The 17539-nt window shown below is 47.9% G+C and overlaps 2 protein-coding genes across 2 annotated transcripts in view; both read right to left on the bottom strand.

The window, feature by feature from the left end:
* Positions 1-3618, bottom strand: part of LOC101170439 (poly [ADP-ribose] polymerase 14) — a 38626-nt gene extending 35008 nt beyond the window's left edge. Inside the window, exon 1 of the mRNA XM_023958843.1 lies at positions 3303-3618. Within this exon, the coding sequence (XP_023814611.1) occupies positions 3303-3474 (172 nt within the window). The 5' untranslated portion in view covers positions 3475-3618. The remainder of the gene's footprint in view (positions 1-3302) is intronic.
* A 1339-nt stretch (positions 3619-4957) lies between these two features.
* Positions 4958-8875, bottom strand: LOC101156258 (protein eva-1-like). The gene is made up of 6 exons (XM_004072828.4): positions 8758-8875; positions 8543-8578; positions 7206-7256; positions 6526-6667; positions 5371-5522; positions 4958-5218 (listed from the first exon to the last, which is right to left on the bottom strand). Exons 1-6 carry the CDS (start codon positions 8786-8788, stop codon positions 5190-5192), a joined length of 441 nt encoding a protein of 146 aa, XP_004072876.1. The 5' UTR covers positions 8789-8875; the 3' UTR covers positions 4958-5189.
* Between the last annotated feature and the right edge of the window lie 8664 nt (positions 8876-17539).

The following is a 17539-nucleotide window of genomic DNA, read 5'->3' as shown; positions in this document are numbered from 1 at the left end:
CATAGGTTTGAGAATAGGGACTCTTAACGTTGGCACAATGACAGGGAAAGGCAGAGAGCTGGCAGACATGATGGAGAGAAGGAAGGTAGATGTACTGTGTGTGCAGGAGACAAGGTGGAAGGGCAGCAAGGCACGTAGTATTGGAGGAGGATACAAACTTTTCTATCATGGTGTTGATAGGAAGAGAAACGGGGTAGGAGTGATTCTGAAGGGGGAGTTTGTAAACAGTGTTCTAGAGGTGAAAAGAGTCTCAGACAGGATGATGAGCCTAAAGTTAGAAATCGAAGGGGTGATGGTGAATGTAGTCAGTGGGTATGCGCCACAGGTTGGCTGTGAGTTAGAAGTGAAGGAGAGATTCTGGAGTGAGTTGGATGAGGTCATAGAGAGTTTTCCTAGAGGAGAGAGAGTTGTTATTGGAGCAGACTTTAATGGGCATGTTGGTGAGGGCAACAGAGGTGATGAGGAGGTGATGGGCAGGTTTGGTGTGAAGGAAAGGAATCTGGAGGGACAGATGGTGGTAGACTTTGCGAAGAGGATGGAAATGGCTGTAGTCAACACTTACTTCCAGAAGAGAGAGGAACATAGAGTGACATACAGAAGTGGAGGTAGGAGTACTCAGGTGGACTACATCCTGTGTAGACGAAGTCATTTGAGAGAGGTTATTGACTGCAAAGTGGTGGTAGGAGAGAGTGTAGCCAGACAGCACCGCATGGTGGTGTGTAAGATGACTCTGGAGGTCAGGAAGAAGAAGAGAGGGAAAACAGAAAAGAAGACCAAGTGGTGGAAGCTACAGAATGAAGAAACTTGTGAGGAATTTAGGCAGAAGTTGAGACAGGTCCTGGGTGGTCAGGATGAGCTTCCAGATGACTGGAAAACTACAGCAGAGATTATCAGGGAAACAGGTAGGAAGATGCTTGGTGTGTCATCTGGAAAGAGGAAAGACGGTAAAGACACTTGGTGGTGGAATGAGGAAATACAGGAATGCGTCCAGAGGAAGAGGTTGGCTAAAAGGAAGTGGGATGTAGAAAGGACTGAGGAAGGTAGACAGGAGTACAAGGAAGCGCAGCGTAAAGTGAAGAGAGAGGTGGCAAAGGCCAAACAGAAAGCTTACGATGAGCTATATGACAGGTTAGACACAAAGGAAGGAGAAAAGGACTTGTACAGGCTAGCCAGACAGAGAGACAGAGATGGGAAGGACGTGCAACAGATAAGGGTGATTAAGGACAGAGATGGAAAGGTGCTAACAACCCAGGAGAGTGTACAGAAAAGATGGAAGGAGTATTTTGAGGAGCTGATGAACGAGGAAAATGACAGGGAAAGAAGGGAGGAAGATGTGGTTGTTGTGGAGCAGGAAGTAGCAGAGATTGGAAAGGATGAGGTTAGAAAGGCTCTGAAAAGGATGAAGAGCGGAAAGGCCGTTGGTCCTGATGACCTACCTGTGGAGGTATGGAAGTGCTTAGGAGAGACAGCAGTGGAATTTCTAACAAGGTTGTTCAATAGGATTCTAGAGAGTGAGAAGATGCCTGAGGAATGGAGGAGAAGCGTTCTGGTCCCGATCTTTAAGAACAAGGGTGACACGCAGAACTGCAGCAACTATAGAGGAATAAAGTTGATGAGCCACACAATGAAGCTGTGGGAAAGAGTAGTGGAAGCCAGGCTTAGGAAGAAGGTGGAGATCTGTGAGCAGCAGTATGGTTTCATGCCCCGTAAGAGCACCACTGATGCCATTTTTGCTTTGAGAATGTTGATGGAAAAGTACAGAGAAGGTCAGAAGGAGCTGCATTGTGTGTTCGTAGATTTAGAGAAGGCGTATGACAGGGTGCCGAGGGAGGAGCTGTGGTACTGTATGAGGTCGTCTGGAGTGGCAGAGAAGTATGTCAGAGTAGTTCAGGACATGTATGAGAGAAGTATGACGGTGGTGAGATGTGCTGTAGGTCAGACAGAGGAGTTCAAGGTGGAGGTGGGACTACACCAAGGATCAGCTTTGAGTCCTTTTTTGTTTGCTATGCTGATGGACAGGCTGACAGACGAGGTAAGACAGGAATCTCCCTGGACAATGATGTTTGCGGATGACATTGTAATTTGCAGTGAGAGTAGAGAGCAGGTGGAGGAACAGCTAGAGAGGTGGAGGTTTGCTCTGGAAAGAAGAGGCATGAAGGTCAGTCGTAGTAAGACAGAATACATGTGTCTGAACGAGAGGGACCAAGGTAGAAGCGTTAGGTTACAGGGGGCTGAGGTGAAGAAGGTGCAGGAGTTTAAGTACTTGGGGTCAACAGTTCAGTGTCATGGGGAGTGTGGAAAAGAGGTGAAGAGGCGAGTGCAGGCAGGTTGGAGCGGGTGGAGGAAAGTGTCAGGAGTGTTGTGTGACAGAAGAGTGTCAGCAAGACTCAAAGGAAAGGTGTACAAGACAGTGGTGAGACCAGCTCTGCTCTATGGGTTAGAGACGGTAGCAGTGAGACAGAGACAAGAGACTGAGATGGAGGTAGCGGAGATGAAGATGTTGAGGTTCTCCTTAGGAGTGACCAGGTTAGACAGGATAAGGAACGAGTACATCAGAGGGACGGCTCATGTTGCCTGTGTTAGCGACAAAGTCAGAGAAGCCAGACTGAGATGGTTTGGACATGTTCAGAGGAGGGATAGTGGATATATTGGTAGAAGGATGTTGGAGATGGAGCTGCCTGGCAGGAGGGCAAGAGGACGGCCAAAGAGGAGATATATGGATGTCTTGACAGAGGACATGAAGTTGGCTAATGTTAGGGTAGAAGATGTTCATGATAGAGTGAGGTGGAAGAGGATGATTCGCTGTGGCGACCCCTGATGGGAAAAGCCGAAAGAGAAAGAAGAGGTGAGGAAGGCGCCCCTCCCACAGGTGGAGGAGCTGAAGGTAGGGATGAAGTCCAAAGTCTGAACTAGTCTGTTATGATGAACAGCGCTGAGTCACGGGACACACCCCCTCAATAAACAGATGGGACAGCTTCCTTTGGGTGGGGGCTGGAGATGGATGGATGTCAGCTGATCATTCTGCGCACCCCCTCCCCCGAAAAAGACTGTCCGAAATGTGTAAATATTTTGTGACAGCGTGACAAAAAAACTCCCCAAGTGTGTGCGTGACACAGTTTAAGCTCGCAAATGCGCAACCAGTTAAAAGAGGAGGAGCAGTGCCTGCTGGGAGGTCAGCTTACAGGTGTACGTTGGTTTTTATTGAGGGGGGGGGGGGGTAGCAGAGTCACTGAAAAGTTTTCCTTGAAACAGAAAATCAGAACCGCATGAGTTCGGCTGAGGTTGCGGGTTCGAGCACTCACCCTCCCCGGAGCTGAAGTAGACTCTGGCGGCGTCGTCCTCCAGCTCCACCCGGCAGTCTCCTCCGCCAGACTTCTTCTTGCTCTGGAAGTAAACCTGCAGCTTCAGCTTGACGCTTTTCTGCTGGGACGGATCCCAGTCCCCCTCTACGACCACCGGCGGACCGTCAGCCATCCCGCCGAACCGAACCGGACAGACTGAGGCACAGCGGCGGGGCGGAGGTTTAAAGGCTGATCTGACTTTCACTTTCCTTTCACCCTAAAAGACTCGACAACGAAACTGATATAAGTTATTTCCACCATGACTAAAGGCAATGCTGGGAAAACATTGCTTCAAAACGGTTAAGAAATATATATATATATAAAACATTATATAAAAACACATAAACTCACAAACCGAGAGAAGCTCAAAAACGTAGATAAAACAAAATAAACGCAACCATCGCTTCCTGCAGATGTCGTTTTTGTCTCCATCTAGTGGCCACTAAGCGTAACTGCGCAGTCAATTCATTTAACTTAGAAACTAAACCAGAGCCACTGGAATCACGTTTTGACCAGATTCTCCTCTTTAAACCAATGAACACTGAATCAAAAGTGTTTCTTGCTCAAAAATATGGAATGACACAATTAACATAATATTAACACAATTAATATATTGAATCATACATTGAACCCCCAAATGGTGCCACAGCGCGGCTGTGTCTGCAGCTCACTGCTCCCCCAGGGGAGGGGTCAAATGCGGAGACCAAATTTCCCCATTGTGGGTTAAATAGTCAACCATTTTTTTTTTTAAATAAACATGACTTTGCTCTAAACCAATACAAATAATGTAAACTGAGATGAAATGAGAAGGAATAATATTAAAATTAACACTTGTAATCAGTTTTAGCTAAATTAAAAATGAAACTTTGGAAATAGAAAAGCCATAAATCTTTAAAAACACTAAGCCAAACACAAATGTTTACTGTGTTGTTTTCAGACTAAAATAGAAAACTATTTCCGTATTCAATTATTTATGTTTTTGGCGCCACCCTGTGGTATAAAGGTGGAACTGGATGTGAATATCTTCTGAAAAGGTAAAAAGTGAGTCCATCGTTTTTTTTTTTTTTTTTATTTAAGTGTAACATTGGGTTAAAAGGGACAGTGGTAACATCAAGTTTTGCATAAATCAAAGTTTAGATCGAAGATCGGACACATTTCAGTGTCAGATAAAAGTTCAGAATCTTGTTTCTTGTTTGGTGTGAGATGAGGCTGTTAGCAACAACACAACCTCCAGCAAACACACAATCAGATATGATCACAATTTGCTGTTAGAGTACAAAAGAAGTATATAAATAATTAGAAAAATCAATCTCCAAAAACCGAAATTCTGAAGATCTCTGTTTCCTGCCCTTTATTCTATATTATAATAAATAAATAAATACAAAGGTTTTCTTCTTGGTTTAAATGAAAACTTTCAAACTTCAGCTGAAAATCAGGATTCTGCAGACTGAACATTATCGTCTCATGGAGAAAAGTTTGTTAGTCAAACAATTAAGGAGAAAAGTTGTATAATAATTGGCCTTTTTATCTGATAAATAACAATTATTTAGGAAATGTGGTATTGATTATATCAGCACAGGTTTTAGTGTGAGTTTGAAGATAATCGCACACGTCTGTTGTGTTTACATGTTTATTGTTTTCATTGTTTAGAGTACAAAAGCAGACGATGACATCACTGTAACAATGACAGATGCAGAACAGGGAAAACCTTCAGGACCCTTGGGATGAAAGGCCCCGCCTCCTGTGAGGAAGCGTGTGCCTCTTCACAGACATGAAGCGTGTTGCTCTGCAGCACAGAAACGCAGCGAGCTGCAGACTCAGAGACACATGTGGTCTTCCTGCGGAGCATCAGACCTCACTGGGTTCTTTCTCCTTACCTGCAGACAAACACAAAGTCTTTCCAAACACGCTTCCTGGAGGTCTGGAGAACATTTCTGAACCAGATCCTGAGTTCACCTCATCTCTTTAAGCTTCCAACAGACATTTAGTTTGATTGTGATTTAATTGTGTACCGCAAAATGTTACGTACAGTCGGGTTTGGTTGGAGGAGGAGGAGGAGGAGGAGGAGTTGGTTGGAGGCAGGTGTAGGACACCTCCAGGTACCTGGTCTCCTCTTTACAGGGGTATTCCCCGAACACCAGCTCTGTGACGGGGACCCGGCAGGACCTCTTCCTGCTACAGCTGCAGGGAGGACAGGTCAAGACAAAACGCCTCACACGTCTGCTCTGCAAATACCCACAATCCTTCTGTCCAGGAACAAAACCTGCAACTTCAACGTGGTTTCCTCGTTCCAGACTTCTTCTGTCCGGCTTCACAATCTACAATCTCAGTTACTTAGACTCGTTTTTAACGTCTTTTCAGAATCAGAAGTACTTTCTTGATCCGACACGTGGGAAATGTGTGTGTGTTACCGCTCACCTAAATACAGGAAAGGTAAAAATACAAGAACTATTTCCAATGTTCATCACAATACCACAACCTCTAGAATTTACTGATCTTTTTTCCCTTTTGGTTTTGTTTTAATTGATCCTGATGTTTTAAGGGTAAGGGGGGGGGGGGGGCATGTGAGCTTACGTTTGTTTTTGTGTGGTTGCTAATAAAGTTTAATAAGGGTTTATTTGATGTTTCGCTCTGGCTGACTGTGAAAATGATGGATGTAATGTCATTAAAACTGCCTCAAAATGAGACTTTTAATCATAAAAAGGAAGTGATAAACACTGAAGGATTAATTATCACTAATAATTATTCACTGATGAACCTTTTTGGGCGTTTTTTTGTGGGGACTGGCGTTCTTTTCTACGTCCACCAATAGACGAGGAGAAGAAGACCAGATTGAAGTTCTGAGTTTATCCCTGAAGAGGCAGTTCAGTGTTTGCTGGGAGGTTGTGGGTTTGAATCCTTTAAAGGTGGGGTCTGGTGCCTCCCTCCCTATCAAGGCTTGTGCAGCCTCTTAGCAAAGAGTAGTACACTAAAAGTTTACTTTATGAAGTATAAGTATAGCAAGTATACTACATACCATGTATGTGTGGTGAAGGACATATACCAACTGAATACTTCTTATATACTATATTGATAGTACATAAAAAGTAAACTTCAAGCATGCTGCCTCACTTCTACTACGGACTAAGTATCCTTGTAGTACACTCAAAGCGAGTACTTTCTGCTGCAGTACTACAGTCCTTACAGGTCCTCCACCACCATCTCGGCCCACGGGAAGGAGCAGAAGGCGTCGGGTCCGTCGTCCGGGTGTTTTTTCCCCTCGCCGCATCTCGTCCCCACCCCCACCTTGTACAGGATGTGGTTCAGGTGTATCTGGCTGCCGCCATCTGCGGGAGAGTCAGAAGGCGGGGATGTCATGTGACGACCTGATGCCTCAGGATGACTCCACCCCTCCACCCAAGTCAGCTGCAACCTCTGAGCCAAGCAGCAGCTGAAATGAGAATCCACTGCAGCATCATGACCATTATGGTTTGGATCACCACCTCGCTCTGGACAAACACACACTAAAAGGCGGGGCCAACAAGCCAGAGGGTCGTTGGGACACGCCCACTAGTGTGGTTGTAGAGTTTGTAGTTTAGCAATGCGGCTGTGTTGAAAAACACACATTAAAATCGTTCCCTCTGTTTCAGAGTCTGTTTGTGTAGAAACGCCCCTGGTGGTTCTGGGAGGTACTGCACCCGACTCCAGATTCTTTTTCTTTTTTCAACCAAAGGTGTGACGTCACAAAAAGTATTTCTGCTGCAGGTAACATCACCTGAAAGGCTCCACCCTCTGTCCACCTGTAAGCCTGACCCCCAAACGCCCCGCCCCAGCTTCATTTGTCACTCATTTATGATGGGGAGGGGGGGGGGGTCTGTTTCTTACCACAGGACATGTGAGCAGTTTCATTGAGACACGCGTACACAACCTCGGCCTCTGTTTGGAGACACAAACACACAACATGATGCTGATGATGAAAGAACAACACAATGAAACCACAGAAAAACATCAAAAATAGTTTAAAAGGTTTAAAATCTTTTTATTTAATTATAGATCTGACATTTTCCAGTGTTGGACTGAAGATAAACTCACGTCTGTCACTGACAGCTGAACAGCTTCCTCTGCTTTTTTTCTGGTTTCTACTTTATTCTAGAGTCCGTTAGACAGCAGGGAGGCAGATCCTCCCAAAACAATGTTACTACACTTAAAACATCACATTCTAATGTTTTTACAACCTATTTCTTTGACTTTCCATCAGTTATAACATCCATTCTTTTTCCAAACACCCTGAGTCCATTTTTGGATCATAGGGCTGCTGGAGCCTATCCCAGCTGTACTGTTGGGCACACGCACACACACACACACACACCCACACACACACACCCACACACACACACACACACACACACAAACACACACACACCACACACACAGCTAGGGACATTTTGGAATCAACCTACGACGCCTGTTTTCTTTTTGGATTGTAGGAGGAAGCCTGAGAAAAATCCACGCGTGCACGAAAAGAAGATGCAAAATACACACAGAAAGGTCCCAGCCGGGATTCAAACCTGACTTTGCAGAAAGAGTGCTGACCACTACGCCACCTGCTCAGTTCTAATATGTTAAAAAATGAAATGATGTTTAGTTTAAAATGCATACTGTTTGTGTTGTTTTGAATCTCACATTTCTCTGCATTTATAAAACCAATTATTTCACTTTTAGTAATATTTGAAATCCTCTAAGGAAAGTTTGAAATCCTTCGACTCTGCTATAATTTGATCCTCGCCACATGAGCGTCAGGACGCCGGCTGACGGCAGGTTTCTGACCTGATGGCGTGTTTCACAGCAGGAAAAGAGACGTTTGTCTCCAAACAAAATATAAACATGAAGAAACAAAATTCTGAACACTTGTACTGTTTAAAAAAGTGTAATCTAGTGTAAATCATTATTATTACTGTTTATGGTATTTTTAAGAAATAAAATAAAAACACAGGCGGTAACACGACCAGGATCAAATTAAAAGATAGTATTTTATGGAATCTAACACTTCTCACAGACGAACATTTAACATTATTTGTTCAGAAACTCTGTTGAGACTTTTTCTGATGTTATTCTGCGATACTTTTCTATGAAGAACAAGGAGAAGAAGCGTTCAGCAGCCCAGAGACGTGCAGCGTCTGCTGCTGCAGCGTCTGCTGCTGCCGCGTCTGCTCCAAACTCACCTGCAACTCCAGCGAGACATCCGGCTGCAGCCAGCACTGAAACACAAGAGAGCAGCCGTCACAGGAGGGAGCAGCTCTGCAGAGGAGCAGGGGTCAAAGAACCGGGCATGCAGCTCAGAACCGGACATGCAGCTCAGAACCGGACATGCAGCTCAGAACCGGACGCTCCTTTCTGACGTGACGCTGCTGAATGATGCCACCATGACGATACTCACAGCCGAAGGCGACCAGCCTCAGAGGGACCATGCTGCCGTCTGTCAGCCTCCACCTCTGTCCTCCACCTGCAGAATCGGACACTGAGCGCGGCGGCTGCACGTCCACCTACTTATGAGGGCGTGCAGACATGCAGACGCCTGTCCCGCCGTTGCAGGCATGCAGGGCCTCCCCTCCCAGATGTGAGGAGGGTTTACGGGCCTGCAGAGGCGTCCATAAATCCACAGGTTCCAGGACCTTCATGGCTTCCAGCTCCAGCTGCTCCTCGTTCCCCTCCTCATTAAGGAGGCCGGAGCCTGATGGAAAAACATGTGGAGGAGCGGCGGGGGGGCAGAACAGGGTTTACAGAGTCAGGACTCCTGAGGACTTCATTACAGACGTGTGCATGTGGCTGCAGGGGGCTGCAGAATGCACATCATGTGAGACTGAGAGGCAGGGATTCATAGCAGGAACTGAACCAGCAACCACATCTTTACCACTCTGTGGTGTGAGCAGCAGAGTCTGTACTGAGGTTTGTTCTGGAAGCTGAAACCCGGAAAAGCGGCAGAACTTTGATCCACTGCGGCAGTTTTTCACCGTCTCTGCCTCTGACGTCTGTTGTTGTTGAAAGTGGATTCTGATGAAGGGAAAGCTTTTCCACCAGAGTTTGGACCCGGTTCTGTCTCATCATGCACTGAATATGGACCCGACCTCCAGACGGACCACCTGAAAGTTGGTGCGACCTTTGGGCCGACTGTGACTTGAGTGTGTGTGAGATAATGAAGTGAGGTGGGAAGTACATTTACCTGAATACTCCTGGTAAACGTTGTACTTCCAAGAGTTGGTTGACTGTAGATCTCTGCCTGCCTACAGCAGTGGTTTTTGGTTTGGAGTTTAGTTTGTTTTTTGATAAAGATCCTGACCATAGATCACATTTCTAATATTCTTCTGCTACACTGATGTAACAGAAGAACATCAGTGGGTTACGGAGGATTCCAGGGGGATTAAATACGGAATCAATTAAACAATTTCTAGCTTTATTCAAACCAAATAAAAACTTATTAAAGTTATTAAACTCAATTATTTCAATTTGGTTTTAAGCTGCTTCAAGGCTGATATGAAACTGATTCAAGGTTAATTCAGTGTAGATTAATAACCATTTAGGGCAGATTTAAAACTGATTCCATTGTGAATCAAAACAGATTCAAGGTCATTTAAAGTCTGATTCTGACCTGACTGGAAACTGATTTAAAGCTCATTCAAGGCACTCTACAAAAACAGGAATCATCACACAGAATGACTCTAATGCTTCTATTTAGTCCAGATTATTCCAACAAAAACATATTTTCTTCTTTTATTTCTTATTAGTCAACAGTAACTGGAAATGTTCAAACGTCTGTGAGAACTTTGTTGTGTTTTATAAACTGAAGTTTTTCTCTGCAGTAGTCAGAAAGTCAGGATGTCGGCTCATGTTTGCTCTGTTATTTTTAACCTCAGTTACATTTGTACTGGTTCTTAATTCATTGAATGACTTGCATTCATGTCCAATTGGGTGATCTTCTATTGATGTCGTACCCACACAGGAGGAAAGTTTGGATTTTCCTCCCTGAGAAAAGAGGCAAACACAAAATCAGACTTCTATTTAGTCCCGTTCAGTCCCGTTAGTTCAGAACGACAAAGCTGAGTTCAGACCTGAACTTCTGTGATCATGAATTCATAAACAGAGGAAGTTTCTCATTAAAAACTCTGTCACTTCGTCCTCGTTATGTTTTGGCCTCAGAGGAACCTCGTCATGACAGAAAATGACTGCAGCTCCTCTTGTTGCTGTGATGTAAAGGTCACAGGTGTCACTCAAACATGGGCCACTTCTGTGAAGCTCCACGGTTTTATCAGCTTGTTTACAGACGGTCCAATATAACACAGTTCCCCCAGAACCAGGAAACCTGCACTATGGTTCCACTTCCATAACGGTTTGGCAGCAGCATGGGAACTGTGCTTTTCTGCCAGGAAGGAGAAGAAACTACGGCAATCACAGATAATTATGAACCAGCAGCTCCTGTACAGTGCGAGGAGCTGATGTCCCAGCATGCATCAGCTGCCCGCTGCAGAACCCCCCTCAGGGTCCAAAATACCAGAGTCCATCTCTGCAGGCCCGAACACGGCAGAGCGGAACCCTTTCATCTCAGACTCTGGCTTCAGTCTGTCTGTTGGAGGAGAACCTCCTGCTGAACGTTGGCTGTTTACTTTGGAGCACAATTTCCTTCACCATCCCATAATTTACTTTTACACCCGGTAAGCGGGGGGGTTGTTTAATGATTGAACTGATTTCACCTTCTTCTAAGGTGTTGGCCTCAACTTCAGGATGTTGTTTTTAAGCAGCTCCTGGAACGTCTGCTGTGCCGAGGAGCCGCAGCCCGTAAAAGGGTTGAAAACGGTTCAGGAGGAGGTTCAACAGGTGGTTCTACAGGAGATCCTACAGGAGGTGCAACAGGAGGTTCTAAAGGAGGTCCTACAGGAGGTCCAACAGGAGGGTCCTACAGGAGGTCCTACAGGAGGTGCAACAGGAGGTTCTAAAGGAGGTCCTACAGGAGGTCCTACAGGAGATCCCACAGGATGTCCTACAGGAGGTCCAACAGGAGGTCCCACAGGAGGCCCAACAGGAGGCCCAACAGGAGGTCCAACAGGAGGCCCTACAGGAGGTCCTACAGGAGATCCAACAGGAGGTCCAACAGGAGGTCCCACAGGAGGTCCCACAGGAGGTCCTACAGGAGGTCCAACAGGAGGTCCAACAGGAGGTCCCACAGGAGGTCCCACAGGAGGTCCCACAGGGGGTCCCACAGGAGGTCCCACAGGAGGCCCAACAGGAGGCCCAACAGGAGGTCCAACAGGAGGCCCTACAGGAGGTCCTACAGGAGGTCCCACAGGAGGTCCCACAGGAGGTCCAACAGGAGGTCCAACAGGAGGTCCCACAGGAGGTCCTACAGGAGGCCCTACAGGAGGTGCAACAGGAGGTTCTAAAGGAGGTCCTACAGGAGGTCCTACAGGAGATCCAACAGGAGGTCCAACAGGAGGTTCTAAAGGAGGTCCTACAGGAGGTCCTACAGGAGGCCCTACAGGAGGTGCAACAGGAGGTTCTAAAGGAGGTCCTACAGGAGGTCCCACAGGAGGTCCAACAGGAGGTCCAACAGGAGGTCCCACAGGAGGTCCCACAGGAGGTCCCACAGGGGGTCCCACAGGAGGTCCCACAGGAGGCCCAACAGGAGGCCCAACAAGAGGTGCAACAGGAGGTTCTAAAGGAGGTCCTACAGGAGGTCCTACAGGAGATCCAACAGGAGGTCCAACAGGAGGTTCTAAAGGAGGTCCAACAGGAGGTCCTACAGGAGGTCCTACAGGAGGCCCTACAGGAGGTGCAACAGGAGGTTCTAAAGGAGGTCCTACAGGAGGTCCTACAGGAGATCCAACAGGAGGTCCAACAGGAGGTTCTAAAGGAGGTCCAACAGGAGGTCCTACAGGAGGTCCTACAGGAGGCCCTACAGGAGGTGCAACAGGAGGTTCTAAAGGAGGTCCTACAGGAGGTCCTACAGGAGGTCCAACAGGAGGCCCTACAGGAGGTGCAACAGGAGGTTCTAAAGGAGGTCCTACAGGAGGTCCTACAGGAGATCCAACAGGAGGTCCAACAGGAGGTTCTAAAGGAGGTCCAACAGGAGGTCCTACAGGAGATCCCACAGGAGGTCCTACAGGAGGTCCAACAGGAGGTCCAGCAGGAGGTCCCACAGGAGGTCCCACAGGAGGTCCCACAGGGGGTCCCACAGGAGGTCCCACAGGAGGCCCAACAGGAGGCCCAACAGGAGGTCCAACAGGAGGCCCTACAGGAGGTCCTACAGGAGGTCCAACAGGAGGTCCCACAGGAGGTCCCACAGGAGGTCCCACAGGAGGTCATACAGGAGGTCCCACAGGAGGCCCAACAGGAGGTCCCACAGGGGGTCCCACAGGAGGTCCCACAGGAGGTCCCACAGGAGGCCCAACAGGAGGCCCTACAGGAGCTCCAACAGGAGGTCCTACAGGAGGTCCTACAGGAGGTCCAACAGGAGGTCCAACAGGAGGTCCAACAGGAGGTCCCACAGGAGGTCCTACAGGAGGCCCAACAGGAGGCCCTACAGGAGGTCCAACAGGAGGTCCTACAGGAGGTCCTACAGGAGGTCCCACAGGAGGTCCCACAGGAGGTCCCACAGGAGGACCTACAGGAGGCCCAACAGGAGGTTCTAAAGGAGGTCCAACAGGAGGTCCTACAGGAGGTCCTACAGGAGATCCCACAGGAGGTCCTACAGGAGGTCCAACAGGAGGTCCAACAGGAGGTCCCACAGGAGGTCCCACAGGGGGTCCCACAGGAGGTCCCGCAGGAGGCCCTACAGGAGGTCCTACAGGAGGTCCAACAGGAGGTCCCACAGGAGGTCCCACAGGAGGTCCCACAGGAGGTCATACAGGAGGTCCCACAGGAGGCCCAACAGGAGGTCCCACAGGGGGTCCCACAGGAGGTCCCACAGGAGGTCCCACAGGAGGCCCAACAGGAGGCCCTACAGGAGGTCCAACAGGAGGTCCTACAGGAGGTCCTACAGGAGGTCCAACAGGAGGTCCAACAGGAGGTCCAACAGGAGGTCCCACAGGAGGTCCTACAGGAGGCCCAACAGGAGGCCCTACAGGAGGTCCAACAGGAGGTCCTACAGGAGGTCCTACAGGAGGTCCCACAGGAGGTCCCACAGGAGGTCCCACAGGAGGTCCCACAGGAGGTCCTACAGGAGGCCCAACAGGAGGTCCTACAGGAGGTCCAACAGGAGGTCCTACAGGAGGTCCTACAGGAGGTCCTACAGGAGGTCCAACAGGAGGTCCTACAGGAGGTCCTACAGGAGGTCCCACAGGGGGTCCCACAGGGGGTCCCACAGGGGGTCCCACAGGAGGTCCCGCAGGAGGCCCAACAGGAGGTCCTACAGGAGGTCCAACAGGAGGTCCAACAGGAGGTTCTAAAGGAGGTCCCACAGGAGGTCCAACAGGAGGTCTTACAGGAGGTCCAACAGGAGGTCCAACAGGAGGTCCAACAGGAGGTCCTACAGGAGGTCCTACAGGAGGTCCAACAGGAGGTCCAACAGGAGGCCCAACAGGAGGTCCCACAGGAGGTCCCACAGGAGGTCCCACAGGAGGTCCCACAGGAGGTCCCACAGGGGGTCCCACAGGAGGTCCCACAGGAGGCCCAACAGGAGGTCCTACAGGAGGTCCAACAGGAGGTCCTACAGGAGGTCCAACAGGAGGTCCAACAGGAGGTCCAACAGGAGGTCCTACAGGAGGTCCTACAGGAGGCCCAACAGGAGGTCCCACAGGAGGTCCCACAGGAGGTCCCACAGGGGGTCCCACAGGAGGTCCCACAGGAGGTCCAACAGGAGGTCCAACAGGAGGTCCAACAGGAGGTCCTACAGGAGGTCCTACAGGAGGTCCAACAGGAGGTCCAACAGGAGGTCCTACAGGAGGTCCTACAGGAGGTCCAACAGGAGGTCCTACAGGAGGTCCAACAGGAGGTCCAACAGGAGGTCCTACAGGAGGTCCAACAGGAGGTCCCACAGGAGGTCCCACAGGGGGTCCCACAGGAGGTCCCACAGGAGGTCCAACAGGAGATCCAACAGGAGGTCCAACAGGAGGTCCAACAGGAGATCCAACAGGAGGTCCCACAGGAGGTCCCACAGGGGGTCCCACAGGAGGTCCCACAGGGGGTCCCACAGGAGGTCCAACAGGAGGTCCTACAGGAGGTCCAACAGGAGGTCCTACAGGAGGTCCTACAGGAGGTCCAACAGGAGGTCCTACAGGAGGTCCTACAGGAGGTCCAACAGGAGGTCCTACAGGAGGTCCTACAGGAGGTCCCACAGGGGGTCCCACAGGGGGTCCCACAGGAGGTCCAACAGGAGGTCCTACAGGAGGTTCAACAGGAGGTCCTACAGGAGGTCCCACAGGAGGTCCCGCAGGAGGTCCCACAGGAGGTCCAACAGGAGGTCCAACAGGAGATCCAACAGGAGGTCCAACAGGAGGTCCAACAGGAGATCCAACATGAGGTCCCACAGGAGGTCCCACAGGGGGTCCCACAGGAGGTCCCACAGGGGGTCCCACAGGGGGTCCCACAGGAGGTCCAACAGGAGGTCCTACAGGAGGTCCAACAGGAGGTCCTACAGGAGGTCCTACAGGAGGTCCAACAGGAGGTCCTACAGGAGGTCCTACAGGAGGTCCAACAGGAGGTCCTACAGGAGGTCCTACAGGAGGTCCCACAGGGGGTCCCACAGGGGGTCCCACAGGAGGTCCAACAGGAGGTCCTACAGGAGGTCCAACAGGAGGTCCTACAGGAGGTCCCACAGGAGGTCCTACAGGAGGCCCAACAGGAGGCCCTACAGGAGGTCCAACAGGAGGTCCTACAGGAGGTCCTACAGGAGGTCCCACAGGAGGTCCCACAGGAGGTCCCACAGGAGGTCCTACAGGAGGCCCAACAGGAGGTTCTAAAGGAGGTCCAACAGGAGGTCCTACAGGAGGTCCCACAGGGGGTCCCACAGGGGGTCCCGCAGGAGGTCCTACAGGAGGTCCAACAGGAGGTCCAACAGGAGCACACGTGTAACGTGTTTGTAAACAAGAACTTGTTCTGAAACGGCGGCTGCAGCATTTAGTCTCTGCAGCTTTGGTGTTGCTGTCAGGAGTTTCTCATTCGTTTTTACGTAAAGCTACATTTTCAAGAAGGAAAGAAACATTAGCGCAGATCCCGACGATGCTGATTCATAACAGCTTTACGTGGATTGACTTGTCTATAGATTATACTTTTTATTTTTTTATGTGGTTGTTAACTGTCTGAAGAAAGAGAAGCATATATTAAAGTGTGCTGGGAAAACAGTCACCGATTTAAGAGGAGCAGTTAAGGCTCCACGGGGGAACCGCCGTCAACCGCCTCTCCGTAGTATACCGCAGTAAATTTGTTGCTTGAGCGTAAAAAACAACATTTTTGACGCCAGAAACGCCGTTTTTTACGCCACTTTTCCCTGCAATTTATGACACTTTTCACTTGCCATGGCTGGACGCCTGTCCAAAGCTGTGTTCATAAGCTTGACCCCTCAGCCGCGTGTGGGAGGAGCTACCACCAAATGTTTTCAGCCTGATGGAGGGGTTTGTGTGTCTGTGATTCCACTCCATCAAAGACACGCAGGATGTTCAGAGCGGTGACGTGAGCTGAAGGTTGTGGTCGGTGAGGCACTGACGCTCTCAGAGCCACATTTACAAACCTGTAACCACAGACACTGATCCTATTATTGATTAATATAGTTATATATGTCTCAATAAACATGTCCTGGTCAGCATTGGTCATTAATTATGACTTCATGTTTTGAATAAAAGTCCACAATGAGATCAAATCTGTCAAAACATACATAAAATACTGGCTAATCCTCTAGAATAAACTTTATTGGTAACAGTTCAATAACGTTCATAGAAGATGGAAGACGTCCGTCGAAAACATGTCAGGTATGTGAAGAAGAACACAGCTGTGTCTGATAACAGAAGAACATAGGAAGTCAGTTTATTAGTAACAAATGAGGAACAAACACGAGCTCAAGAGCGCCCTCTCTGTTGAGACAGGGATACTGCGTAACTCAGTGACCATAGTTGGGGTTACTAAGGGTTGCCCAGAGGTGGGCAGAGTATTCAAACATTTTACTCAAGTAAAAGTATTGCTACTTTAGCAAAATATTACTCAAGTTAGAGTAGAGAGTAGGCATCCAAATGTAAACTTGAGTAAGAGTAATAAAGTACTTGGATTAAACACAAGTAGTGAGTAATTAATGAGTAACATCCCATTTGTGTCATAGAAATAGATAGATGGTCATTCAAAAATAACGCAGTAAGAAAACGTTTAATGAGGCTGGAAATAAGAACATCCATTTCGAGCAGCAAGACGCCCAGTTTACCGCAGTGAAAGTCAAGTTTTTTTCTCAGAGATGTACTCAAGTAAAAGTAAAAAGTATGTCGTATTCTGACTGCTGAAATAAAATTTTAAAAGTTCTGAATGTTACGTTGTTTAATCTTAAACAAGAAAATGACTGTATAAAAAAGTTTATTTATTGTTCACAAAATTTAAGTTACTTGACAAATATGTCCCATTTTGTTTGCTGTCTTTTCTTTTCTGGTTGTGTGTTTCTGTTGTCAGCTTTGTGAGTCATAGTCTCACCTGGTTTATCCACATCTGCTCTAACATTCATGCTCATCCTCTTGGTCCTTTTGTTCTCTCTGTCTTTCAGTTTTTTAAAATTAAAGTTCCTGACTATGATAAATGCACAGAAAAACTTACTTCAAATTAAATATTTACTCTGCTTTACATCGTTTATTTTACTTTCAGGAATTAAAAATAAAAAGGTCAAAAATAAAAGAATTGAAAAAAACGTTACAAATAGAGGAAATCGAGGGATTGAAACAAATTTTAAAATTATAATAAAATCTATTAAAGAAAATAAATGTGTCAAATAAAATGATATATTTGTGTTTATTCTATTTATTTAGAGGCTCGATGCTGTTCCAGTGTTGTCCACCAGAGGGCAGCAACTCACACAGAAACTATGACTAATCTATAAATAAGTTTAATTTAAGAGGATAATTTATAATTAAAAATCAACAAAAATGACTCAAATGTTTCTTCCCCCGTCAGGTTTTTTTTAGTAAAAACAAAACTTAAACCTGCTAATCGAGTCTAGCTTTCGTTGTCGAGTCTTTAGGGTGAAAGGAAAGTGAAAGTCA

The sequence above is a fragment of the Oryzias latipes genome, chromosome 9 (genome assembly GCF_002234675.1).
Source record: "Oryzias latipes chromosome 9, ASM223467v1".
Taxonomy (NCBI): Eukaryota; Metazoa; Chordata; class Actinopteri; order Beloniformes; family Adrianichthyidae; genus Oryzias; species Oryzias latipes.
This window is presented reverse-complemented; position numbering and strand designations above follow the sequence as displayed.